The sequence below is a fragment of the Lacerta agilis genome, chromosome 2, assembly GCF_009819535.1.
Source record: "Lacerta agilis isolate rLacAgi1 chromosome 2, rLacAgi1.pri, whole genome shotgun sequence".
Taxonomy (NCBI): Eukaryota; Metazoa; Chordata; class Lepidosauria; order Squamata; family Lacertidae; genus Lacerta; species Lacerta agilis.
This window is the reverse complement of record NC_046313.1, coordinates 112,843,957-112,871,041: the sequence shown is the minus strand read 5'-3', so window position 1 is coordinate 112,871,041 and position 27,085 is coordinate 112,843,957. Positions and strand designations below refer to the sequence as shown.

At 49.2% G+C, this 27,085-nt stretch overlaps 1 protein-coding gene and 1 pseudogene across 1 annotated transcript; one reads left to right on the top strand and one right to left on the bottom strand.

Annotated features, from left to right (window-relative positions):
- LOC117042830 overlaps positions 1-14,700 on the bottom strand; it is a 41,455-nt pseudogene extending 26,755 nt beyond the window's left edge.
- Positions 310-27,085, top strand: LOC117042469. The gene is made up of 11 exons (XM_033142015.1): positions 310-1,323; positions 1,612-1,720; positions 4,457-5,471; positions 12,259-12,345; positions 12,954-13,079; positions 13,203-13,316; positions 13,623-13,748; positions 19,288-19,361; positions 20,836-21,797; positions 24,263-24,374; positions 25,812-27,085. Exons 1-11 carry the CDS (start codon positions 520-522, stop codon positions 27,068-27,070), a joined length of 4,788 nt encoding a protein of 1,595 aa, XP_032997906.1. The 5' UTR covers positions 310-519; the 3' UTR covers positions 27,071-27,085.

Genomic DNA, 27,085 nt, shown 5'->3' with positions numbered 1-27,085 from the left:
CATTCATTGCAGGGGGATGGACTAGATGACTCTGGGTCCTCTCCAACTCTGTAGTTTTATTATTCATAGATGCTGGAGAAGGAGGAACAGTTAGAGATTCCGCCTTGCATGCAGAAGGTTCCAGGTTAAATCCCTGGCATGTCCAAGTACGGCTGGGAAGGCCTCACCTGAAACGCAGGAGAGCTGCTGCCACAGTGCGATCGTAGCTCAGTATATAAAGCAGCTTCCAATGTCCAGCTCCATTAGGCTTTTTTATTGTTCTTTTTTATTACTACCATAGAATTGTTGAGTTAAAGGGACCCCCAAGGGTCATCTAGTCAAACCCCCAGCAACGCAGGAACCACAGCTAAAGGATCCCTGACAAATGGCCCTCCAACCTCTGCTTTAAAAAGAGACTGCCACCTTCCGAGGTAGTCAGGCTGCCCACGGCAGGAAACCGAGAACCGGGCTAAACTAGGCCTGATCTGGAGAGGTGATTTTGTTGCCTTCTTAACATTTCTAGGCCGAGAGAGGGAGAAGATGGCTGCCGTGGGAAGTGGCGCCGCGATGTCCTTAGGCCTTCACTACCAGCCAGCGCTTGAGCAAGGACCTCGGCCCGGAGAGGGAACAGGCGAGGAGGAAGACGACGCAGCAGGCCCCAAACCTGACAAGGACGTCAACAAAAGAGCCAGGAAAACCGTTCCGGCCAGCATGGCGGCGGAGCTCCTGCGATGGCCGGCCTCGCAGCTAGTGAAGCAGGAGCCAGGCGATGGGATCCCGCAGGGCTGGGACGGTCCCTGGCAGGAGTTCCTGAAGGCGGTTCAGTCCCCGCACCCGGGCTGGGGCAACCCGCAGCTGCCCGCGGCATGGGAGGAGAGCAGCAAGGCCTTTGAGGGAGCCGCCGATGCCTGGATGTGGCCCCGAGGGGACTGGGCAGCCCGGCCGTTCTCGGGAGAGCCGCAGCCAGCCCCCCAGCACCCTCCGGAAGGCAGAGACAGGGGCGACGGAGCCAGCGGGAAGTTAAAAGCCGAGAGCTTGAGGCCGGGCCTGGTCAGCGCAGAGTCCCAGCGCCGGCGCTTCCGGCAGTTCGGCTACCGGGAGGCCGAGGGTCCCCGCGAGGTCTGCGTCCGGCTGCGGGAACTGTGCCGCCAGTGGCTGGAGCCCGAGCGGCACACCAAGGAGCAGATCCTGGAGCTGCTGATCTTGGAGCAGTTCCTGACCATCCTGCCTCCAGAGATCCAGAGCTGGGTGAGGGAGTGGGGGCCGGAGACCTGCGCCCAGGCGGTGGCCCTGGCTGAGGGCTTCCTGAGGAGGCCCCGGGACCCCAAGAGGTGGGAGCAGCAGGTGAGGCAGCTCTCCGCCCCTCGGGACTTTGGAGGGTGGCAGAAGCAGGGAGCGGGCCCCTAACCACAGCGGGGAGAGAGCACAGCCATTGCGGCTCATGGTAGCCACCGACGGCCATCTCTCTCAATCTGCCGAATCCTGTTTTAAGGCCGGCGAAGTTGGTGGCCGCTCCTCGTTCTTCTGGCAGGGAGTTCCGCGGTTTAACCCTGCTCTCTGTGTGAAGAAACCTTTCCTTTAGTCTGCCTTGCGTCTTCTGCAAATCTTCTTTGTTCTCCCTTATGGTTCTAGATCTCAAAGCCTTTTCAGGAAATGCCCAAGGCAGAGCAGGCTCCATCAGACGCGGGGCTGTGGCAGCTGTACAGGGAGGCAAAGCAGGACAGCGATGGCAGCTCAATGGGTAAGTATTCCTCATGCCTGTGCAGGGGGGTGCGGGCTGGGGAAGGTTCCGAGGGCCAGTTAAAGATGCGCAGAGGGCCACATTTCCCCAAAAATATGAAATGCCTTGACTTTAATTTGCAGTGGTATTTCTCGAGCAACAAAGATGCTAGGTTGGCCTCAACTAGGGCCAGGGCTTTCTCAGTATTGGCCCCGACTTGGTGGAACAGTCTATCACAAGAGACCAGGGCCCTGCAGGATTTGGCATCTTTCCGCAGGGCCTGCAAGACGGAGCTGTTCCACCTGGCCTTTGGGTTGGTTTCTGTTTGATACTTATGCTTCATCCTTTTATTGGTGGGCTATTTGAAAATGAGACTGCAGTTTTAATTTTGAATTTTTAAATTTGTATTTTAATCTGTATTTTAAATTGATTGTTTTATGTTTTTGCTGTGGTTTTAATTAGTCTTAGCCGCCCTGAGCCCGGTTTTTGGCTGGGAAGGGCGGGGTATAAATAAAAATTTATTATTATTATATTATTATTATTATTTTACTGATCACATTCTAACTGTTTTATTACATTCTCTTGTTTTTATTGTATTTTACTCTTCTTGGGAACCCCTGCAGGGTGTTAGTTTTTCATTGCCTGAGGTTAAACCCCCCCACAGCATATCAAAGCTATCATAAATAAATATAACAGGGTACTCTAACAAAACACGGTCTAGGCCTTTGCCCAGTTTCCTAATTATTATTATTATTATTATTAATTAAATTTATATACCGCCCTTCGTCCGAAGATCACAGGGCGACTGACATCCAAAAGCGCAGGGCGAGTGATATGAATGGGGAAGGAACTTGCAATCAGAACCCTCTCCATATTTTGCCAGGTGTATCTCCCCAAAAATGGCTGTTAACCACAATGGATACCTTCTGCCATGACTCATAAAGACAATATGTGTTAGTGAATGCCAGTTTCTGGGCATCACGAAGGAGAGCAGCTATTGCAGTCTTATCTTAAGATTAGAAAATGACAGTGGCCTTTCTAGCGCAGCGTAATCTCACAACCGGATGACCCAATGAGAAATGCGTGTGTGGGACCCATGCACAAGAGCCCTCTCCCATTACTGCCTCCAAACCATTGATAGCCTTACAGGTGAAACTCGAAAAATTTGAATATCGTGGAAAAGTCCACTTATCTAAGCAATTGTTTTCATTAGCTACTGGAGTTTAATATATGAGATAGACTCATGACATGCAAAGCGAGATATGTAAAGCCTTTGCTTGTTATAATTGTGATGATTATGGTGCACAGCTGATGAAAACCCCAAAGTTGAAATTGTTAATTTGGGGTTCTCATCAGCTGTACACCATAATCATCACAATTATAACAAATAAAGGCTTGACATATCTCGCTTTGCATGTCATGAGTCTATCTCATATATTAGTTTCACCTTTTAAGTTGAATTAAGGAAAGAAATGAACCTTTCCACGATATTCTAATTTTTTGAGTTTTACCTGTATTATTCTCCATGAATTTCTCTAATAATAATAATAATAATAATAATAATAATAATAATATGTTATTTATACCCCACCCATCTGGCTGGGCCTCCCCAGACACTCAGGGCGATTCTGAACAGAATATTAAAAACATGATAAAACATCAAACTTTAAAAAATTTCCTAAACAGGGCTGCCTTCACATGTCTTCTAAAAGTCAGGTAGTTGTCTATTTCCTTGACATCTGCCGGGAGGGTGTTCCACAGGTCGGGCGCCACTACCAAGAAGGCCCTCTGCCTGGTTCCCTGTAACTTCACTTCTCGCAGTGAGGGAACCGCCAGAAGGCCCTCAGAGTTGGACCTCAGTGTCCGGGCTGAATGATGGGGGTGGAGAGAAATAAAATATATTTTATTTCTACTATATATTTTGGAAAGTTGTTTATCCTGTTTATTCTGTTCTGGACACATTTGGATATCACAGCCAAATTTTGCACAAAATACATAACAGGGTGTTATGTGTGGATACCACTGGACGCCATTTTGAATCAAGATGGCGGGCTGAAACTTTCAAAAATGAAGTCACTCCTTGAGGTATACTGGGCCAAGGCCGTTTAAGGCTTTAAAAGTGAGCACCAACATTTTGAATTGTGCTCAAGAAATGTAGTGGGAGCCAATGCATGTCTTTCAAGGACTCGTGTTGTATGGTCTTGGCGGCCACTCCCAGTCACCAGTCTAGCTGCTGCATTCTGGATTAGTTGCAGTTTCCGGGTCACCTTCAAAGGTAGCCCCACGTAGAGCACATTGCAGTAGTCCAAGCGGGAGATAACCAGAGCATGCAAAACTCTGGCGAGACAGTCTGCGGGCAGGTAGGGTCTCAGCCTGCGTACCAGATGGAGCTGGTAGACAGCTGCCCTGGACACAGAATTGACCTGTGCCTCCATGGACAGCTGTGAGTCCAAAATGACTGGTTCTTCAGGGGCACAGTTACCCTGTTCAGGACCAGGCTTCTTCTAAAACCATCTGAGTTGGTGGCCACCACTTCCTCTTGTGAGACCAAGTTCCAAAGATGAACTATGTGCTGCGTGGAGAAGTTATTTTATCTGTCCTGCATCTGTGAACATTTATGCCGGATGAGATGGGTCATTGGCTTGGTCCAGCAGCCCAGTCTCTCCGTACGTTCTATAAAGAAATCAGTTCATCATTCAGTTCTCTTATTTGCAAGGAATGACCGATGTTGTGTCTCTCCCTTCTCTTAATTCCCAGCAGGCGATGGGTGGGTGAGCGAGAATGATGAGGAGAAACCTCGGCTGAGATGTTCCGAGAAAACTGGGCCTTCCGGGTCGTACGGAGAGAACCCTTTCCTATGTCCTGAGCAGTTGGGCTCCTTTGAAAACCAACACAAATCAGAGAATCCACACAACGTCCCCTTGGGAGACGGGGAGTGCAAACCGGGGGCCTGTCCGGGAGTCGTCCCGAAACTTGGCGACCTGGCGGCTCAGGAGAGGATCCACAAGGACCGGAGGAGGAAAGTGTGCACTGAGTGCGGGAAAGCGTTTGGCCGGAGCTCTGACCTCCTTAAACACCGGAGAACCCACACGGGGGAAAAACCTTTCCAGTGCCTCCACTGCGGGAGAAGCTTCAGCGACCGCTCCAACCTCATCGCACACCGGAGAATCCACGCAGAGAAGAAGCTGTACCAGTGCTTGGACTGCGGCAAGAGCTTCTGCCAGAACTCGTACCTGGTCCGCCACCGGAGGACCCACACGGGCGAGAAGCCCTACAAGTGCTCGTACTGCGGCAAAGGGTTCAGCGACAGCTCCAACCTGGTGGTGCACAAGAGGACCCATACAGCGAGCGACAAGCCCTACCGCTGTCCGGATTGCGGGCGGAAGTTCAGCGAGCCCTCGCTTCTAGGCCGCCACCAGCGGATGCACGCCAAGGAGAGGCCGTACAACTGCTCGGACTGCGGGAAGACGTTCCGCCACCGCTCGGATCTGGTCCGCCACCGGAGGACCCACACGGGGGAGAAGCCCTTCAAGTGCCTGGACTGCGGCAAGGGCTTCAGCCAGAGGTCTCACTGCAGCACCCACGAGAGGCGGCACACGAGGCAGAAACTGTACCCGCAGCACTTGGAGGGGGGGAAAGGCTTCGGCCCGGCCGAGATCGGACTTCCCGCGAAGGAGGAAGCCGCCGAAGCGGCTCAAAGGATCGCTACCCAGAAGGACGTGAGGGTGGGGCATATGTGTGTGCTTCTCCACACCGAGTGGGGTTACTTATAGCCGGGGCTGGCGCTAGGTGATTTGACAGGATGGGACTTTCCGGTTTTTGTTTTGTAAATGGCAAAGTGCATTACTTCAAAATGTGGTGAGCCAGTCCTACTGTGTTTGAAGGCCTTTTCCCTTGCTCCTTCTTTTGAGTAGGCCCTGGACCTCTGCCCTGAAGCTCTGCCCTGATAGCAGCCCCGGCTTACAGTCCGCCTTGTTTGCTTGGTACCGATTCTTAGCGCACCCCGAGCGACCAGCATGGACGTTTTACGAAAATGGCTTTTCGCTGCCGTTTCCCCACAAGTGACTAACTTAGCCCATCTCCCGAGTATCCTTATTACTTTGTGTTTGTGGACTACTAACTTTTGCCCAATGTATCTGCCGAAATTGGGATCTGACAAAGAATTCCGCCTCCTGTTGATGAGTTCGTTTTTTTTTTTTTTAAATCAAAGCAAGTTTCTAGTCCTCATTTGTGCCAAGTTAGGTTTGAAAGTTTATATGGATACACATGATATTTGGAGGTGTCTTGGGAGCCAAAAGAGGGGGCCGAGCGAGTGACGCTTGAGTGGGATTCACAGCACTGTCTCTCTTTCCCCCCTTCTCGCCATGTCCAAAAGAGCCACTGGAATTATGGGAAAGTGCCCCAGGCACCAATCAGCTTCTGTTTAAGGGGTTACTCCTGCTCATGTCGCTCCTGCTGAACTTCTTATGGTCTGAGCAAGGAATCTTTCAGGGAGATGTGTCCTTTGGAAATGGGACTTTATGGAAAGGCAGTGGATTTTTTACAAGGTGCGGTAGGTAGAATGCCTTCCTGTGACCAACCGCCCATCCTGCCTTGGTGGCGGTGGCTGCAAAATAAACCCTGAACGAAGTAAACATTCATATGAGGGTTAGCTTTATTCGCCGCGAGGAGAAATAAGACAGTTGCCAGCGAGCATTTGTCCTGATGCTAGGGAATGTTCGCCAACAGTTCCCTTGCAGAGGAGGAAGGTTCGATTATTATTATTATTATTAGAATTTATATACCACCCTGTACCTGTGGGTCTCAGGGCGGTTCACAGAATAAAATCAAGATATAAAACCACAGAATACTTAATAAATATAAAACAACAACCCAGTAGCCCCCCACCCACCCACCCACAAAAAAACACATTTTAAAAGAGCATAGAATGTAAATCAGATCAACCAAAGGCCTGGTTAAAGAAGAGTTTGGATTTGATATCCCGCTTTTCACTACCCAAAGGAGTCTCAAAGCGGCTAACATTCTCCTTTCCCTTCCTCCCCCACAACAAACACTCTGTGAGGTAAGTGGGGCTGAGAGACTTCAGAGAAGTGTGACTAGCAGCTGCATGTGGAGGAGCGGGGACACGAAACCGGTTCACCAGATTACGAGTCTACCGCTCTTAACCACTACACCACACTGGCACTGGTTAAAAAGGAACGGTTTTGCCTGGTACCCAAAGGTGTACAATGAAAGCGTCAGGCAAACTTTGCTGGGGAGAGCATTCCACAAATGGGGAGCAACTGCAGAGAAGGCCCCGTTCTCGTGTTGCCACCCTCCAAACCTCTCGAAGAGGCGACACACGAAGGAGGGCCTGAGAAGATGATTTCAGGGTCCAGGTAGGTTCGTATGGAAAGAGGCGGCCTTTGAGGTATTGCAGTCCTGACCATTCAAGGCTTTATAGGTCAAAACCAGCACTTTGAATTGGGCCAGGAAACTTATCGGTAGCCAGTGCAGCCGGACCAGGATCCGTGTAATATGCTCAAACCGTCTTGCTCTGGTGAGCAACTTGGCCGCTGAATTCTGCACTAGCTGAAGTTTATGAACCGTCTTCAGAGGAAGCCCTATGTATAACGCACTGCAGTAATCTAACCTTGAAGTTACCAGAGCATAGACCAGGGGTCCCCAAACGAAGGCCCAGGGGCTGGATGCGGCCTAATCGCCTTCTAAATCTGGCCCACGGACAGTCTGGGAATCAGCGTGTTTTTACATGAGTAGAATGTGTCCTTTTATTTGAAATGCATCTCTGGGTTATTTGTGGGGCATAGGAATTCGTTCATTTTTCCCCCCTTCAAAATATAGTCCGGCCCCCCACAAGGTCTGAGGGACAGTGGACCGGCCCCCTGCTGAAAATGTTTGCTCACCCCTGGCAAAGACAATGGTAGTTAGGCTATCCTTTTCCAGATAGGGGCGTAGCCGAAGCTGATGGAAGGCACTCCGGGCCACTGAGGCCAGCAGGCCTGCCTGTCTGGCCAAGCCATGCTCGCCTGCTCCCCGTATGTCATGCATGACGCCAAGTGTGGGGAAGGTTAAGACGTGGCCCTTGCAACAGAGGGCAGAGTTGAGCCTTTGGTAAATTGTGCTGTGCCAAAATGGGTCACCTGGTGTCAAGGTGCTATGAGAGGATTGGCCTGTCCACCTGTCTACATGGCCTGTGGGGAAAGAGAGAAGGATCTGGCCCACTGACCGCCTCCGGTACCCCACTCCTGCTAAACCCACTTGGCTGGAAATAAAGCCCCACTGAACACAACGGGGATTGCACCCACCCACACAAGCCCTCATGTTGCCTTCCCAAAGCTGGTTATTTGAAGGGCCAGGGTTCTAGAAGCTTCCCACCTCCTTCCCAAAGCTGGGGAAGCACTAAGTAGGTTTTGGGAAGGAGGTTTTGCTTAGGTTTCATTAGGTTTTGCCAATCAGCTATAGTTGGTACGGCTTTATTTTTCCAGTTTCTGGCCACTAGCATTCTTGCTGCTGTTGTGCCATACATACATAGTACTCTTTTTGTTTTTGTTTTTTATTTCTTCTGGCAAAATACTTAACAGGAACATTTCTGGTCTTTTTTTGAATGTACATTTTATCATTTTTTGAGTTCTTCACATATATCTTTCCAATAATTACATATGACAGGACATGTCCACCACATATGTTTGGACGACCCATTTTCTTTATTACACCTCCAACACAAAGGGGATCCATTTCTGTACATTTTTGCCAATTTTTCTGGTGTTTGGTGCTACCTGTACTTCATTTTAAAGATGTTTTCTCTTAGATTGTAGTAGGCTGTGAATTTTACATCCACCTGCCACAAAATTTCCCATTGTTCCAGATGGCTGTCAAGCCTCCGCTTAAAGACCTCCAAAGAAGGAGACTCCACCATACTCCTTGGCAGCAAATTCCACTGTCAAACAGCTCTTACTGTCAGGAAGTTCTTCCTAATGTTTAGGTGGAATCTTCTTTCTTGTAGTTTGAATCCATTGCCCCGTGTCCGCTTCTCTGGAGCAGCAGAAAACAACCTTTCTCCTTCCTCTAGATGACATCCTTTTATATATTTGAACATGGCTATCATATCACCCCTTAACCTTCTCTTCTCCAGGCTAAACATACCCAGCTCCCTAAGCCGTTCCTCATAAGGCAGCATCGTTTCCAGGCCTTTGACCATTTTGGTTGCCCTCTTCTGGACACGTTCCAGCTTGTCAGTATCCTTCTTGAACTGTGGTGCCCAGAACTGGACACAGTATTCCAGGTGAGGTCTGACCAGAGCGGAATACAGTGGTACTATTACTTCCCTTGATCTAGATGCTATACTCCTATTGATGCAGCCCAGAATTGCATTGGCTTTTTTTAGCTGCTGCATCACACTGTTGACTCATGTCGAGTTGATGGTCTACCAAGACTCCTAGATCCTTTTCACATGAGTCTTGGTAGACCATAAACTTGACATGAGTCAACAGTGTGATGCAGCAGCTAAAAAAGCCAATGCAATTCTGGGCAGGGTCGAGCTGAGGGGGGTGGTGGTTCCTGCTGGGGCATCCATCTGGTGTGACATTTATTCCCCACTCTTCTTTGCCAGCAGGTCCCAGGGGAGATTACAATTTTAAATTCTGTGTTGAAGATAGTTAAAACACATCACCATTGCAGGAACAGGGTGGGATGGGCCCTCACACTCTGTTTGGGTTGATATCTGCTTTTCAGCATCGTGATATACCGATATATCACAATGTCAAACTATGTAGAGGCAAACAGTAGGGCTGGGCAATATCTGGCTTTCAACTTTGTGATCTATCACCAGCTAAACATCACAATACTTTGGCCACCTCATGAGAAGAGAGGACTCCCTGGAAAAGATTCTGATGTTGGGAAAGATGGAGGGCACAAGGAGAAGGGGACGACAGAGGATGAGATGGTTGGACAGTGTTCTTGAAGCGACTGGCATGAGTTTGGCCAAACTGCGGGAGGCAGTGAAGGATAGGTGTGCCTGGCGTGTTCTGGTCCATGGGGTCATGAAGAGTCAGACACGACTGAACGACAACAACAAACATACTGATATATCAGCGATATACTGATATATCAGTGTCTGAAATATGGATGGAGCTATGAGGAAGCATTGGCTGGCTTCACTGTTTTCCCAGATTGTAATTTTTGCAGAGCACGCTATGGTTTGCAATATATTGCCAGGTAAAAAACTATAAAACCAAGATCACGATATGGACTCCAACCTGGGTTTGGAGGTTATATCACCCAGCCCACACACCCCTCTGGTGTCACAGTCCAGGGAAAAAAAGTGTGTATTCATTCGCCAAAAGCTGCAATGAAGGTGTCAGGCGCACTTCTGCTGGGAGGGAATTCCACAACTTGGGGTCTGCCTCAAAGAATGCCCTCTGTTGGGCCGCCACCTTCCCCAAACTTCTGACGGAGGCAAAACTACCTCGAGGCACTCTCTCAGATACTGGGGGCCTACGACATTTAGGACTTTAAAGTGAGCGTCTTGAATTGGGCCCAGGAATGAACAGGCAGGCAGTACTTGTGTTCTTCCAGTGGCAGAGGCATAGGGTCCCTTTGCCAACAGTCTGCAGTATAGGCCCAGATTCACAGAGCTGCAGTTGGAAGGGACATCTAGTGACTAGTCCAACCCTCTGCAAAGCAGGAAGCAAGAGTCATTCAATTGCTGTGCAAAGAAGCACAATGCGCTTCTGCAGGAGGACCAAGCATGGCGTCCTCTTTTGACAGTCTCCTCGCTCACCTGGGTGAAATTCCAAGTTGCTCAAGGTGACCAGGCGAGGACCCATAAAACCAAGGCTGGGGTCAGCATTTAACTGAAACACCAGGCCAAAAGTAAATAGTGGACGCTCAGGTTGCAAACGTGATCCATGCAGGAGGCACGTTCACAACCTGCAGCATTCACAACCTGCAGCGCTGCATCTGCGCATGTGCGGGTCGCGATTCGCCACTTCTGCGCATGTGCAAAGCGCCGAAACCCAGAAATAACCCGTTCTGGCACTTCCGGGTTCGGCGCAGTGTGCAACCCGAAAACGCACAAGCTGAAGTGGCTGTAACCGGAGGTATGACTGTAGATAGCTACATACATACATAGATATACAGACAGATGCCTTCTCCATCCTTTCCCCTACAACCCAAATCCTACAACGGCTGCCCATTAACCCACAAAGGAATTGGCTGCGCTGCAAACTAGATTGCCTTCAATTATTTAATAGCACCGTTGTCAAATGGAAGGTTACAGATCGCCAAGCAGAGACTTAATAATATGTAACTTGATTATTCAGTCTTGTTAGCGTGGGATGCAGAGGGAAAAACAAATATTTGCATGTGTATGTTTGTGTTTTTAGTGGGGGGGGGAGAGAATTTTGTAACGGTAACTTCCCAAAAAAGAACAAATAATGTACCCACAAATAATTTCATACTGGCAGGGGATGGGGAGAGAAAACTGGGTTCAGAGGATATGCCCCCTATGGACACCCATACTCTGACCTCACACACTTGAGGCCCATCTCCGACTGCTTCAGGGTGGACTTCAAGCTTGACCCTCGATAAAACACCCTATGCACTCTTCAATTATTTAAAATATTGCATTGATGAGATACCTCGCCGACTGCAGACCATACCGGAGGCGGGGGCCACTAAACCGACTCCGTTCCCGACAGTAGGAAGTGAGGGGCTGCAGGCCTGGTCTTTCTCCTAACACCCCTCCCACCCACCCAAGTTTGACAGGTAGGCAGGACCACCCACTTGTCAATCATTTGATACAATCATGATTCCAGGTGATGGGTCAGTAGGCTGTTTCCGCCCTCCTGTTGGAAGTTGGAGGAGTCAATTAAAACAGCAGGATTTAACCCTCCTTGTTAATTCTTGGGGTTCCCTGCAGGGAACTGGTGAGTGCAGCCTACCCAGCAACATCAAATCCCCCTTGATGGGGCAGGGGGGTTAAATCCTGCTTTTGGCAGGGTCGATTTCCGCCCCCTCCATTTGCCTTTGCCCAAGAAAGAAAAATACAGTAGATGCTTGAAATGTGAACACTGTAAAAAAAAAGTCTTGCCTTCTCCAAGAGGTGGCCTTGCCATGAGGAACATACTGAGCCGAGAACATTAGAATCACAGAGCTGTTGGAAGGGAACCCCGAGGGTCATCTAGTCCAACCCCCGCAATGCAGGAATCTCAACTGAAAAACCAAAACGGTTAAGTCCACTCAAAGGCGACTATGGGGTTGCGGCGCTCCATCCGACCTCTGCTTAAAAAACCTCCAAGGAAGGAGAGTCCGTCTAGCTCAGTGTTGTCAACACAGACTGGCAGCGACTCTCCAGGGTTTCGGGGAGACAGACTTTCCCACCTTCTGCATTCAAAGCAGATGCTCTGTCACTGAGCTATGGCCCTTCCTTGATTTTGAGTGCCAATCAGGTGGTGTGTTTTCGCCTTTCAAAAATAAAAAAGCTTAGCATGATTTTAATTTTTCTTAGCTACCTGCGGAGTAAAGCTGTAAGAAGCTGCCGACTCTCCCTCTCATCCCAGTGATGGGCGCAGAGTGTTCCATGCAGGCTTCCTAGAGTGGCTACTCTGCGATGATGTCATCTTGAGCAAGGTGCCGCCTCCTTACGAGTAAACGCTGTAGGAAGCCTTCAAAGAACTCAGCACAGCTATCTGAGAATGGCTCTGCTACCATTTCTGGAAGAGGCCAACCAGTTACAGAATAGTGCTTATGGTTTGGGGGCTGGAGCACGACATCATTTTGCCTCTCCCTTGTGCACAATCAGGACAGATTCCTGACCGACACTCTTCCCGTGCTTCATGTAAACGCCTCATCTTATTGACACCAGCCCAGACCTAAAATGAGGGAACGATAGCTCAGTGTAAAGCAATCGAAAACACATTAACTTAGAAGTAAGTCCTAGAATCATAGAGTTGGAAGAGACCACAAGGGCCATCCAGTCCAACCCCCTGCCAAGCAGGAAACACCATCAAAACATTCCTGACAGATGGCTATCAAGCTTCCGCTTAAAGACCTCCAAAGAAGGAGACTCCACCACACTCCTTGGCAGCAAATTCCATGTCCAACAGCTCTCACTGTCAGGAAGTTCTTCAAGGAGCCCAGCATCTGAGAAACTGCACCTTGTCTGGTGTCAGCAGTGGGATTTTGTCCCCACTGCACTCCCGTGTGCCACTGTTTGTCAGTTGGCTTCCAGGTGGATTTTCTGATGTCTGATAAGGTGCGAGCTGGCGCTGAAGCTCCTCCCGCACTCGGAGCATTTGTACGGCTTCTCCCCGGTGTGGATGCGCTGGTGCCTTACGAGGTGCGAGCTCATCCGGAAGTTCTTCCCGCAGCTTGGGCAGACGTAAGGCTTCTCCCCCGTGTGGGTCCTCTCGTGCGCCAGGAGGTCCGAGCTCTTGCTGAACATTTTCCCGCACCAGCACTTGTAGGGCTTCTCGCCCGTGTGCGTCCTCTCGTGAGCGATCAGCGTGGATTTCTGGCTGAAGCTCTTCCCGCACTCGCGGCACGGGAACGGCTTCTCCCCGGTGTGCGTCCGCATGTGGGTCACGAGGTTGGAGCTGGCGCAGAACCTCTTCTCGCAGTAAGAGCACTTGAAGGGCTTCTCGCCCGTGTGGATTCTCTGGTGTCTGATGAGCAGCGTGCTGGACGTGAAGCCTCTCCCGCACTCGGGACACTGGAACGGGTTCTCGCCTGTGTGGCTCCTCGTGTGCGTGACGTAGTGCGACTTCTGGATGAAGCCCTTCCCGCACTCGGAGCATTTGTATGGCTTGGCCCCCGTGTGGATCCTCTGGTGCCTGGTGAAGTCCGAGCTCAGGCTGAAGCTTTTCCCGCACTCCCAGCACTTGTACGGCTTCTCCCCTGTGTGGGTTCTCTGGTGCGCCGTCAGGTGGGAGTTCTGGTTGAAGCCTTTCCCGCAGGTCAAGCATTTGTACGGCTTCTCCCCCGTGTGGATTCTCTGGTGGCGGATAATGTCGGAGCTCACACTGAAGCTCTTACCGCACTCGGAGCATTTGTACGGCTTGTCCCGTTTCTTACAGCTCCTCCTGCTGATCACAAAGTCTGGCTTCCAACTGTGGCCTTCGCCACCCTCTTGGATCTCTCCTGGGGGGATTCTCTGTTGTACTGTAGATTCACCAAGTCCTTTGTAACCATCCCAGAAGGGAACAGAGTTTCTTTCTCCCTCTGAAGGGCAAGTTCTCTGCTGTGTCTCCAGTCCCTGGTGAGGATGAAAAACCACTCCTTCCGTAACGCCCTGGGGAGGGCTCTCTTCGCTCCTTACAAATGTGGGATCCTGCAATCCCTTGGGACGCTCCGTGGGAAATGTCTGTGCCTTCTGCTTGCTGAGAGAGTCACTGCCTGCTGGAAGAAGGAGAGAACCGTAATGGTGTTCAATTTGTCCTTGTGATACAGTGGTACCTCGATTTTTGAACCCTCCCCACCCCTACCTGAGACAGGCCTTTGGCCTGCTGCAACACAGCACTTATTGATGTTTCGCTTTATTGCATACCTCTTTCAGCGTAGTGAGAGACACGCTGTTGGGGAACCAGAACGGTGGTCTCCTCATGGCCCTCTTGCATGACTTCCTTGCGTGGGGTTCTCTGCCTCTGCTCTTGCGGAGATCCAAAAGGAACTTAGGCAGCTTCTCCGAGGACGAGTGCAGCTCCTGAAACAGTAACCTGAAGGTCACTCTTGCTGTTCCCTCCCTGTCCACCCCTGCCCATTGGCTAGGCTGCAATGATGTCACAGAATGTTCACAGAGACCTATATTATTTTATTGGCTGGTTTTCAGCCAAAACTCTTAGAATAGATTACAGGGGTAAAATACTGGAATATATATATATATATATCAGAGGCTGGATAGATGAAAGATTCCAGCATAAAACAACCACAGATGGAGAACAACTGCCATAAGCCCGCTAGTGTAGGAAACATAGCTGTCAACTTTTCCCGGTTTTTAAGGGAAATTCCCTTATTCCGAATAGGATTCCTCGCAAGAAAGGGGAAAAGTTGACAGCTATGGTAGGAAATCCACTGCAACAACCTCCCTGATAGGCGACCACCCAGCCTCCATTTAACAACCTCTAACAAAGGCGAGCAAAACACCTTCCATACTGACTTCTGCTTTGTTTGTTTGTTTGTTTTACTCAAAAATTTATTGGGTTTTTACAATTTAAAGCACTTTACATAATAGTTAAATTTTTCCATACTCCCCCCTCTCCCACTGAGGGGAGCAATTATCCAGGCCCCCCTCTCACAGACAGATGCCAACATACTGGGTTCTGGCTCTCTACCATTAGAGTGCCTTCTTCACTTACGGAAATCTGGAGTTCACCCCCTGCAGAGTTCCAACTTTCCCAGCAACCTTTAAGAGACTACAGTGCCCATAATTCTTTGAGAATTATGGGGGTGGGGTGGGGGGTGTTTCAGATGCAGTTTGCGCTCAGCCTGAATCTGCCTCCGCGCCCCGTTCCTAAACTCACTGGGAGCAAGTAGAGCATGCAGTAAGGGAAGGGCATATTGGGGGGCCCCTAGAACCCACCTTTTGCTTAAAACAAAATGAAAAATGAAAAATTCCTTCCAGTAGCACCTTAGAGACTAACTAAGTTTGTTCTTGGTATGAGCTTTCGTGTGCATGCACACTTCTTCAGATACCATGTGCATGCATGCACATGAAAGCTCATACCAGTAACAGACTTAGTTGAAACAAAATAAAATAATAAATTCCTTCCAGTAGCACCTTAGAGACCAACTAAGTTTGTTCTTGGCATGAGCTTTCGTGTGCATGCACACTTCTTCAGATACACTGAAACGAAATCTGAAGAAGTGTGCATGCACACGAAAGCTCATGCCAAGAACAAACTTAGTTGGACTCTAAGGTGCTACTGGAAGGAATTTTTCATTTTATTTTGACTATGGCAGACCAACACAGCTACCTACCTGTAACTGAAACTTAGTTGGTCTCTAAGGTGCTACTAGAAGGAATTTTTTATTTTTTAATTTGTTTTCATTATGGCAGACCAACACGGCTACCTACCTGTAACAAACTTAGCTGGCCTCTAAGGTGCTACTAGAAGGAATTTTTTATTTTTTAATTTGTTTTGACTATGGCAGACCAACACGGCTACCTACCTGCAAATGTTGTTGCAAGAGCTGAACAACAACATTTAACTCATGCATTTAACTCACCGTTCCTTTGAGATCTGCCCCTGCCCTCCAATTCGGCTGCCCCTCCTGCAAGCAGCCAGTCCTCTGGGTCAGAACCAGGGTCCAGGGGGGAGCAGCTCCGCTCAATGGCAGAACAGGAAGGAGCACCGGTATTTACACTCCGCCAGCAGCCTCCTGCAGATACCTATTTATTAAATCCCTCTGTGTGTATTTGTGTGTGGCAGTGCTTTCCTCCAAGCCACTCTAGGCCTCCCAGCTCTGTCGCTTTAACCCTTGACAGCCTGCAAAGCTTTAAAGAAAAAGGAAAGCTACAACACTTGCAATGTAGGCGGATATTATGGACAATATGGAGAGAAACAAAATATGGATTATGAAATAGTCTGCAGTTGAGAGGGTGTACAATAGGACCCAAGGAGGTGGGAAGTCCAGAGATTTGGATAAATCTCTAAATATGGATATCTATCTGATATGATATAAAAAAAACTAAGATCATGGCCACTGGTCCCATCACCTCCTGGCAAATAGAAGGGGAAGAAATAGAGGCAGTGAGAGATTTCACTTTCTTGGGTTCCATGATCACTGCAGATGGTGACAGCAGTCACGAAATTAGAAGACGCCTGCTTCTTGGGAGAAAAGCAATGACAAACCTAGACAGCATCTTAAAAAGCAAAGACATCACCTTGCCGACAAAGGTCTACCAAGACTCCTAGATCTTTTCACATGTACTGCTCTCAAGCCAGGTGTCACCCATCCTGTATTTGTGCCTTTCATTTTTTTTACTTTACATTTTTCCCTGTTAAAATTCATCTTGTTTGCTTTGGCCCAGTTGTCTAATCTGTTAAGGTCATTTTGAAGTGTGATCCTGTCCTCTGGGGTATTAGCCACCCCTCCCAATTTGGTGTCATCTGCAAACTTGATCAGGATGCCCTCAAGCCCACCATCCAAGTCATTGATAAAGATGCTGAATAAGACTGGGCCCAAGACAGAACCCTGTGGCACCCCTTAAAAAGTGTGTCTAGGATTGCACCCTTAGAGAATAAATGCCTTTGAATTTGGTGAATGGGTTCTCAAAGGCAGGAAAAACATGTGCTTCTGAGTTTCAAAGGTCTCTGTAAGACGTTTGAAACTCAGAGATTCACAGCAAGGTTTCAGTTGTTGTAATTAAAGCCTGTAGCAGCTGAAGCAGCTGTTTCCCTCCCTGACATTTTTTGCTCATTTCAGGAACAGCTGGTGCACTAAATGGGGCTCCCTGCCTCTCTGATTTTTCCGCTCTCGCTCTAGGTTTCCTGACACCCCTGATTAAGGCCTCACTCTTCTCGGGTCTTGTTAAATGGGACAGGTCACACACACACACACACACACACAAAAAAAAAAAAAATAGTGCAACATGTTACGCTTCTGTTCCAGTTCCTACAGAGCTGAAACCAGGCAACTAAATTAGAAGCTACTGGGGGTAGTAATTTCTGAGTTATGCATGTACTTATTTATTTGCATGTCTTAAGACCACATTTTCCCCCAAGGAAAATCTCAAGGTGATGTACATGGTTCTCCTTCCTCACAACAACTCTGTGAGGTAGGTCAGCCTAAGAGATGGTGACTGGTCCAATGAGCTTCATGGCTGAGTGGGGATTCGAACCCTGGTCTCCCAAAGTCATAGTCCAACACTCTAACCATTACGCTATTTCATAAACTGTGTAATATCTTCAGCAGAATACAGTGAAGGTGTCTGCTTTATATCTCCCCCCCAAAAAAATTATTGATTTTTTAACAAAACACAAACTACACATACAACAAAAAAGAAAAAAAGAACATTACAACAATATACAAAACAAATGAAATTAATAAAAAACTGTTATTTATATCTATCTAACCTTCTTTTAAAACATTGTGGGTTGACTTCCTCTTGCCCCCTCCGTCTGATTCCCTTGTAAATAATCTTTAGTAGTTTCTTTACCTTTTTCTATTCTCATATTAATACACAAATCAACTTTGCTTATTTAATAATCTTAACATTACGTCATCTATCTGCTTTATATCAACAGGCAGGGAGTTCCAAAGTGTCACACTAAACGACGGAATGCTTACTGATCTGATGTGGTGTTGGGCTGCTCCGCTACGCTAAGTATGTTAGTTTTAGTTACAGGTGGGTAGCCGTGTTGGTCTGCCATAGTCGAAACAAAATAGAAAATTCTTTCCAAGTAGCACCTTAGAGACCAACTGAGTTTGTTCTTGGTATGAGCTTTCGTGTGCATTCTTCAGTGTATCTGAAGAAGTGTGCATGCACACGAAAGCTCATACCAAGAACAAACTCAGTTGGTCTCTAAGGTGCTACTGGAAAGAATTTTCTATTTTGTTTCGACTATGTTAGTTTTGTATCTGTGAGAATATGCTGTAACGTTTTTGCGCAGTTACAAGAGCAAAGGAAGATCTAACTTAAAACAAACAAGCAAACAACAAAATCCGCTGCTCATATTCTCAGCATCCACCTGGCCACTAATAATGAGCGATTGCTTCCCTGCTCCCCTGTCTGGGGGTAATAATAATAATAATAATAATAATAATAATAATTTATTTATACCCCACCCATCTGGTCGGGTCTCCCCAGCCACTCTGGGCAGCCTCCAACAAATACCAAAATACAATTTTGTTGTTGTTGTTCAGTCGTTCAGTCGTGTCCGACTCTTCGTGACCCCATGGACCAGAGCACGCCAGGCACGCCTATCCTTCACCGCCTCTCGCAGTCTGGCCAAACTCATGTTAGTAGCTTCGAGAACACTGTCCAACCATCTCATCCTCTGTCGTCCCCTTCTCCTTGTGCCCTCCATCTTTCCCAACATCAGGGTCTTTTCTAGGGAGTCTTCTCTTCTCATGAGGTGGCCAAAGTACTGGAGCCTCAACTTCAGGATCTGTCCTTCTAGTGAGCACTCAGGGCTGATTTCTTTGAGAATGGATAGGTTTGATCTTCTTGCAGTCCACGGGACTCTCAAGAGTCTCCTCCAGCACCATAATTCAAAAGCATCAATTCTACAGCGATCAGCCTTCTTGATGGTCCAAATACAATACAATACAATACAAATACAATAAAATACAATACAAAGTCACAAATTAAAAACTTCCCTAAACAGGGCTGCCTTCAGGTATTTTCTAAATGACAGGTAGTTGTTTATCTCTCTAACCCAACCACCCACCCACTCCTATGTGTTTCCGAAACCCCTCACGTCTCTTCTTATTTCCCGTGTGGGTATTCGAAGGGTTAAGGCAGCCGAGCGCCGTCGAACGAAACTCCTAGAGAGGCGGAGCGAACTGCAAAGCCGCGCTTTGTGGGAACGGGCGTGGGAGGGCAGGAGGGAGGGAGACTCCAGGGGAGGAGAAGAAGGAGGAGGAGGAAAAAACTCGAGAGTTCCTTCCGGTTGGAATGCTCGCAGCAGCTGCACAGCAGGAGATGAATGGAGGCCGCGTGGTATGGCAAGGGAAGGTTCGAAGCGGGGATGCGCAGCGGGCCGGGGCGCGCGCGCAGAGATGCAATGGCATTGGGCCGGGAGGGGCGGGGCTGCTTAGGGGGAGGGGGGTGCAGGAGGGGTGAAAGCGGTGCAGCCCCCAAGGGAGTTCTCCCCCTCCTCGCCCTGCGCTAGGGAGGTCCTGCAGCTGCGCCCCGCGGGGCCAGCTCTGCATGCAGGGGGTCCCAGGTTCAAATCCCGGCATCCTCATTTCGGGCTGGGAACGCCCCCTGCTTGAAACTCCTGGAGAGGCGCTGCCGGCCAGTGTGGGCAGCGCTGAGCTAGATGGATCCCCGAGGTCTGACTGACTCTGTGCAAGGCGGCTCCCTGGCTGCGTTCCTACCCGGGAACGGGATGAAGTCATCGTAAATGTGAGGAAGAAGCAGAAAGCGTTTGGTGGTCCCAGATTCAGCCCCCAACGTTTTCACGTAGGGCTGGAATCCAGACAACGCTGAGCTAGGTATAAGAACAGAATTGTAGAGTTGGGTCATCTATTCCTCAGTACTGCCAGAGGTGTAGCCAAGCCACACATCTCTCCTGGGAATAATAACACGGTGGCTTAGGCACCTGCAGGCTCCCATCTTAAAAATAAAATAAAATCCACATTATTCCAAATGTTATGGAGAAAGTTAAATCAAGAGGGATGATAACTCATGAATCCAGCAACATTTGGGAGCCTCATGAAGTTCCCCATTAAAGGGTTTGTCTAGCCCAGAATTGTCTGCTCCAATCTGTAGTGGTCCTCCAAGGTCTTTAGGAGAGGTTCTTTCTGATTGAAATGTGAATGAATGTGATTAGATTAATCAATTGCGGCCAAAGGTCAGGGGATGGTAGGAATTGTAGTCCAGGAGTGCTACATCCCGGTTGTTGTAGGGATTAACTGTGAGCAGGATGACCCAAGTGCTCCCTGGAAAAAAGGGTGGGATGTAAACAAGCTCTTCTGCTCACCAGGCAGAGGGCCTTTTCGGTAGTGGTGCTCGCTCTGTGGAACGCCCTCCCATCAGATGTCAAGGAAATAAACAACTATCTGACTTTTAGAAGACACCTGAAGGCAGCCCTGTTTAAGGAAGTTTTTAATATTTGAAGTTTTATTTTGTTTTTAATTTTCGTTGAAAGCCGCCCGGAGTGGCTGGGGAAACCCAGCCCGATTAGTGGAGTAGAAATAAATAAATTACTATTATTATTACCTGCTTAAGAAAGCTGGAGGAGCAGCCAGATGGAGATGTCAGTTGCCAGCCTGGCATCCAGGGATCTCCACGTGGTCATAACTGGACCAGCGCCGGTTGCAAAATGAGCCTGGCACCTGGGGGATTTTGAACCCTGCCTAAGAGACTTCTGTTTGGCCACTTTGAGAACAGGATGCAGGACTAGATGGGCCTTTGCCCTGATCCAACAGGGCTCTCCTTACGTTGTTTTGTTTCTGTGTCTTTCCTTCAGGAAACAGCTTCTTTTCTCTCGTTTCTAGTCACTGGAGGCTCGGCGACCCTCAATTAAAATCTGGAGAGAGGCGAAGAGACCTTGGGAGGCCGCCCTGCAGTAGCGAAGTTGCCGCGATGTCTGCTGATCAGGGAGCGCTGCCAGATTTGGGTGCCACGTTCCCAGCCAAGCTGGATCGGGCTGTGCCGTCGGTGACAGAGGAGGACATGGAAGAGAGGGAGGAGGAGGAAGAAGAGGAGGCGGGACCAGCAGACTCCATGGCGTGGGCAGAAGGAAATGATGGTCCCGGTGTCACCCAGGCTGGCAATGTTGGGGATTATTTTCCGAGTTTGCCAGGCCAGCGTGTTAAACACAAACCAGGGCTGTTTGTGGATGTGGAGTCACAGTGGCGGGAGCTGCCAAGGGCAACAGACTCCCAGAGCTCTGATGAGAGGTGCCCGCAGGCATTGGACTCTCCACACCAGAAGAATACCCAGACTTCACCCTCCATCAAACTGGAGACTTCACCCTCCATCAAACTGGAGACAGAAGCCACTGAGTGCCCCACAGAAGAGTGGGAGACCCAAACCCAGCCTGGCCTTGGCAGGGAGTCCCAAGAGGACCCCCCGAGCGTGGATCCCTCTGGGCCCCTGCAGAAAGAAGGGACCCTGGACGAGGACGCGGTCATTTCGGAGATCCAGCGCCAGCGCTTCCGGCAGTTTTGCTACCGGGAGGCGGAGGGGCCCCAAGAGGCCTGCAGCCGGCTGTGGTTCCTCTGCTGCCGGTGGCTGAAGCCGGAGAGGCACACCAAGGAGCAGATCCTGGAGCTGGTGATCCTGGAGCAGTTCCTGGCCGTCCTGCCGCCGGAGGTGCAGAGCTGGGTCATGGAGGGCTGCCCAAAGAGCTGTGCCCAGGCGGTGGCCCTGGCGGAGGGGTTTCGGCAGAGGAAGAGGATGCCCGAACAGCTGGAGGAGCAGGTGGGGGTGAGGCGCATTGTTTGGGCATGGATGCATATGGTTTTTATGCAGCATTGCATAACATTTTATTTTTTTTGGGGGGGGTCCATTTCCTCTTTTGTTATTTATTTATTTAAGTATTCCCTAGATAGCTCAGTATTTAAGTACTCCCTAGCTAGCATACAAATTGCCTGGCAGCTGCTTCAGGCCAATGGCCCATCTAGTCCAGCACCCTCTTCTCACATTGGCTGACCAGATCCCCAGCAGGAAGCCCCACAAGCGGGACATGAGCACACTTGACCTCTGCTCACCAGCAATCTCCGCAACAGCTGGTATTCAGTGGCATATACTGCCTCTGACCCACGAGAGGTCCGGAGGGTGGCAATGCGAGAGCAGGGCCTTTTCTGCAATGGCTCCCCTTCTGTGGAATGCTCTCCCCAGGGAGGTTCGTCTGGCGTCTTCATTATACACCTTTAGGCGCCTGGCAAAAATGTTCCTCTTCAACCAGGCGTTTAGCTGATGACATCCTTTTAAATGTGCGCTGTCGGGGGGTGGGTGGAGAATGATTGGTTTGTTGTCGTTCTTATTTTTATTACGTATTTTGTGTTTTTTTTGTATTGTCGTTTTATGTCGTGAACCGGCCTGAGATCTGTGGATGAAGGGCAGTATACAAATTTAATAGATAACAACAAGAACAACAAGTACTGGAAGGATTTTTTTAAAAAAATTATTTTGTTTTGACTATGGCAGACCAACACGGCTACCTACCTGTAATTGGAACAATAATAATGTATTAGTAGTTGTATCTATTTCAACTTCATTTTAATATTCTTGCATTGGAACAAAGCTGCACTTTGGTGGGGGTGGGGGTTTCCTGCATTGTTCAGAAGCATTCTAGATCTTTTCTTTGGGCCAGAATCAGTTTGGAGCTGACTGTATACTGTATACTGGAATCTGCTGCTTTAAAAGAAATTCTGTAAAGCAGGGATGTGACATTACATCTACTAAAAATAATAAAACATAGACATTGTGGCGAGTAGCCATTGATAGCCCTCTCCTCCACGAATTTTTCTAATCATCTTAAAACCCTCAAAGTTGGTGGCCATCACAGCCGCCTTTGGGGACGAGCCTCATAGTTTAACCATGTGCTGCTTGAAGATGGACTTCCTTTTACATACAGGTGGGTAGCCGTGTTGGTCTGCCATAGTCAAAACAAAATAAAATAAAAATTCATTGCAGTAGCACCTTAGAGACCAACTATGTTTGTTCTTGGTATGAGCTTTTGTGTGCATGCACACATTCTTCAGATACTTCTTCAGATTTCCTTTTACACGTTCTCCTAACTTTTGGCCCAAGTCAAACGTATTCTCTGTGCTAGCTACCGTCCCCTTCCCACCTCACCTGAATGAAATTAGAATGAAAATTCAGGTTCCCTGTGTCGTTGAAATTCTACTCAGTATCGACCCAGAGTAGATTTCCAATGTACAGTTAGCAGAGTAAAAACTCTAAACACATTGCGGGGATTCCCAAAAAAATAAACCCAATGCAATCAATATTTCATCCAGCTGGGCTTTACTGCTACTGAAGGCAACCAAAATGGTCAAAGGCCTGGAAACGATGCCTTATGAGGAACGGCTTAGGGAGCTGGGTATCTTTAACCTGGAGAAGAGTAGGTTAAGGGGTGATATGATAGCCATGTTCAATATATAAAAGGATTGTCATGTAGAGGAGGGAGAAAGGTTGTTTTCTGCTGCTCCAGAGAAGCGGACATGGAGCAATGGATTCAAACTACAAGAAGGAAGATTCCACCTAAACATTAGGAAGAACTTCCTGACAGTAAGAGCTGTTTTGACAGTGGAATTTGCTGCCAAGGAGTGTGGTGGAGTCTCCTTCTTTGGAGGTCTTTAAGCGGAGGCTTGACAGCCATCTGTCAGGAATGCTTTGATGGTGTTTCCTGCTTGGCAGGGGGTTGGACTGGATGGCCCTTGTGGTCTCTTCCAACTCTAGGATTCTATGAAATGCGTACAATGGTCAGAAATCCATTACATTCAGGATTGGCACTGTCCATAAGACATCCAGTAGCGGCAGACTTAACTTAAACTTAAAATAATAACTTATAATAGCACTAAAACCTTAACGCTATCTATGTACAGAACACCACACCAGAAGGAAAAGAGGTGGAAAGAGAGACCCAGGCTCCTTCTGGCCTTATTATTACAGTCAGCATGACCTTGACAGAAAAGAGATAACGGGACCAGTTATAAGTCAGCTTCTCTGAAGGAATAACCCAAACATTGTGAACCTTCTGCCTGTTTCTTTCCAAGCAGAGAAGAAACCTTCAGAACCCTCTTTGAACTATGCAGGATAGGAAAGATCTCTGCACATCAGATCAATACTTTCCGTACTAAGAAATGCAAACTGACAACCCTAGTCCTGCCCTCTCCTGCTCTCTTTCCCTCGGGTGCCAGATGGGATCTTTGTTTCTATTTCAGGTGCCGGCAAAAGAGAGAGGCCTGGATTTCGCTGCGGCAGAAGAGGCTCTGCTGGACTGCGACCCGAACCGGGCTTTTGGGGAGGGTGACACTGTTGCTGCCAGCTCACTGGGTAAGGATTAGCAGGGTTTCGGATGCTCTGAAGCCATCACACCCTTTATCGGGAGGTGGGTAGAGGCCCAGGTGGACTGGCCTAAGGTTTCTTCCGATGAGGCAGGGTCCTCAGTCTGTGCATTCCAGAGATGGGGCAGAAAAGTGGATTGTGATTATTTTTTTGGTAGTTCACCTGAAGACGATGTATTTTTGACTCGCAAGGATTAGCAACAGCAACAGGAGAAAGACCCCCTTCTCAAAGTTTGGGAGTCAAAATGAGAGTCAGTGGTTAAGAGAACGGTATACTCATAATCTGGGGAACCGGATTCGTGTCTCCGCTCCTCCACATGCAGCTGCTGGGTTGACTTTGGGCTAGTCACACCTTCTTTGAAGTCTCTCAGCCCCACTCACCTCACAGAGTGTTTGTTGTGGGGGACGAAGGGAAAGGAGAATGTTAGCTGCTTTGAGACTCCTTCGGGTAGTGAAAAGCAGGATATCAAATCCAAACTCTTCTTCTTCTTCTCTTCTTGTTGAGTAACTCAGGTGTTGTTTTTTAAAGCGTCTCCAGTTTGCTTGTTTTTGTTTTTTAAATACTTACGGAGAATTTTCAATAAAGGTGTAGAGAGAGCAAAACAAGATCGAAAATTGCTTGAAAGTGTTGTACAAAACAATAATTGGGTATACAGAATTCTAGAATGGTAGAGATGGAAAGGACCCTGAGGGTCATCTAGTCCCGCCCCCTGCAATGCAGGAATCTTTTGCCCAAGGTGGGACTCAAACCCACAACCCTGAGATTAAGAGTCTCGTGCTCCACCAACTGAGCTAGGCTCCTCCAGATGCTGGATTCAACGGGCTGTGGTCTGATCTAAAAGGGGGCCTCTTTACAATGCGCCCAGGAAGAGGTTTCTGTAATCTGGGCGTCACCTTGAGACAAGAGGCGAGTTCTTCTAGCTCCTTATTATTACCTAACCAGTGTGTTTGAATTGCACTATTGTTGGTGTTGTGGTTAGGGGGATAACTAGGACTAAGTGGACCACAGCTCGAGGACTCTCTCTCCCCCTCTCCCTCTCTCTCTCTCTCTCTCTCGCCTACCTTACAGGGTTGTTCTGTGGATAAAAATTAGCATTGAGATGAAGCCAAGTATGCCACCACGATCTCCTCAGGGTGAAACACAGGATATAAATGCAGGGAATAAACAAAAGCAGAATACACGCAGTTCTTTTCTTACCACCCCTTCCTTTTCATCCTCACGACAACCCTGCGAGGTAGCTCAGACAGAGAGGCAGCAACTGGCCCAGTGAGCTGCATGGCTGGATTCGAACACAGATCTTCCTGGCAACAATAACTACCACACACAGAGAGAGGCTCTGACTTGAAAAGGCGTGTTTCATAGGCGGTCCCATGTATGATGATTGCCGTAGCTTTCAAATTCTTCTCTCCTTTCTGTCTACCTCAGCAGGCGAGGAGCCGGTGACCCCCAAAGAGCGAGATCGGCCAGAGCGTTCCGATGACGAAGACGAAAGAAGTGGGGTTGTGACGGGCAGCCTGGAAGAGGAGGGGGAGCCCCGGTGTGTTAAGCTTGAAGAGGCCTCTGGAAGTTGGCCGGGGCCCAAGGAGCATCAAGGAAGTTCCCCAGGGGGGGAGCCCGTTCCTCCTCACGAGAGGGACGAGTCGCTCGGTGAAACCGTGAGCCAGCCGAGGATCCGCACGGTGAAGAACGAGGACGCCGGCGCCAAGGACGCCGGCGGCTTCCCGGACAACTCGAGCATTATCGAGTTCAAGATGACACGCACGGGTGACATGCCTTACAAGTGCCTGGACTGCGGGAAGAGCTTCAATTACAGCACCAGCCTCGTCCGGCACCAGAGGATCCACACGGGGGAGAAGCCGTACAAGTGCTTGGACTGCGGCAAGTGTTTCTGCCAGAGCTCGGGCCTCACGATCCACCAGAGGATCCACGCCGGGGAGAAGGCCTACCAGTGCCTGGACTGCGGGAAGAGCTTCCGGGTCAAGTCTCACCTCGTCCGGCACTCCATCATCCACAAGGGAGAGAAGCCGTACAAGTGCTTGGAGTGCGGCGTCGGCTTCTGCGAGAGGTCGGAGCTACGGATCCACCAGAGGATCCACACGGGGGAGAAGCCGTACAACTGCGCCGACTGCGGGAAGAACTTCTGCCGGAAGGCGGACCTCACCCTTCACCAGAGGATCCACACCGGGGAAATGCCGTACACGTGCCTGGAGTGCGGGAAAGGATTCCGCTGGAGCTCGAACCTCATCACGCACCAGAAGACGCACTCCGGGGTGAAGCCTTTCGAGTGCGCCGAGTGCGGGAAGAGCTACTATTCCAACATGAGCCTTATCCGGCACCAGAGGGTCCACACGGGGGGAACCCCGTACATATGCTCGGACTGCGGGAAAAGCTTCTGCGACAGCACCAGCCTCACCAGGCACCAGAAGATCCACACGGGGGAGAAGCCCTATGTCTGCCTCGATTGCGGGAAGAGCTTCAACCGGAACTCCAACCTTATCTCTCACCAGAGAACCCACACGGGGGTCAAGCCGTTTCTGTGCGCGGACTGCGGGAAAAACTTCAGGTCCAAGTCGGAACTGCACAGGCACTACACGGTCCATGCGGAGAGAAGGGGGAGAGGAGCACGTCCGGCGGGGATCCCGAGGTTCTTCCTCGCGAGAAACCCACAGCGAACGGGATGTTAGAATCGAATAGAGGAG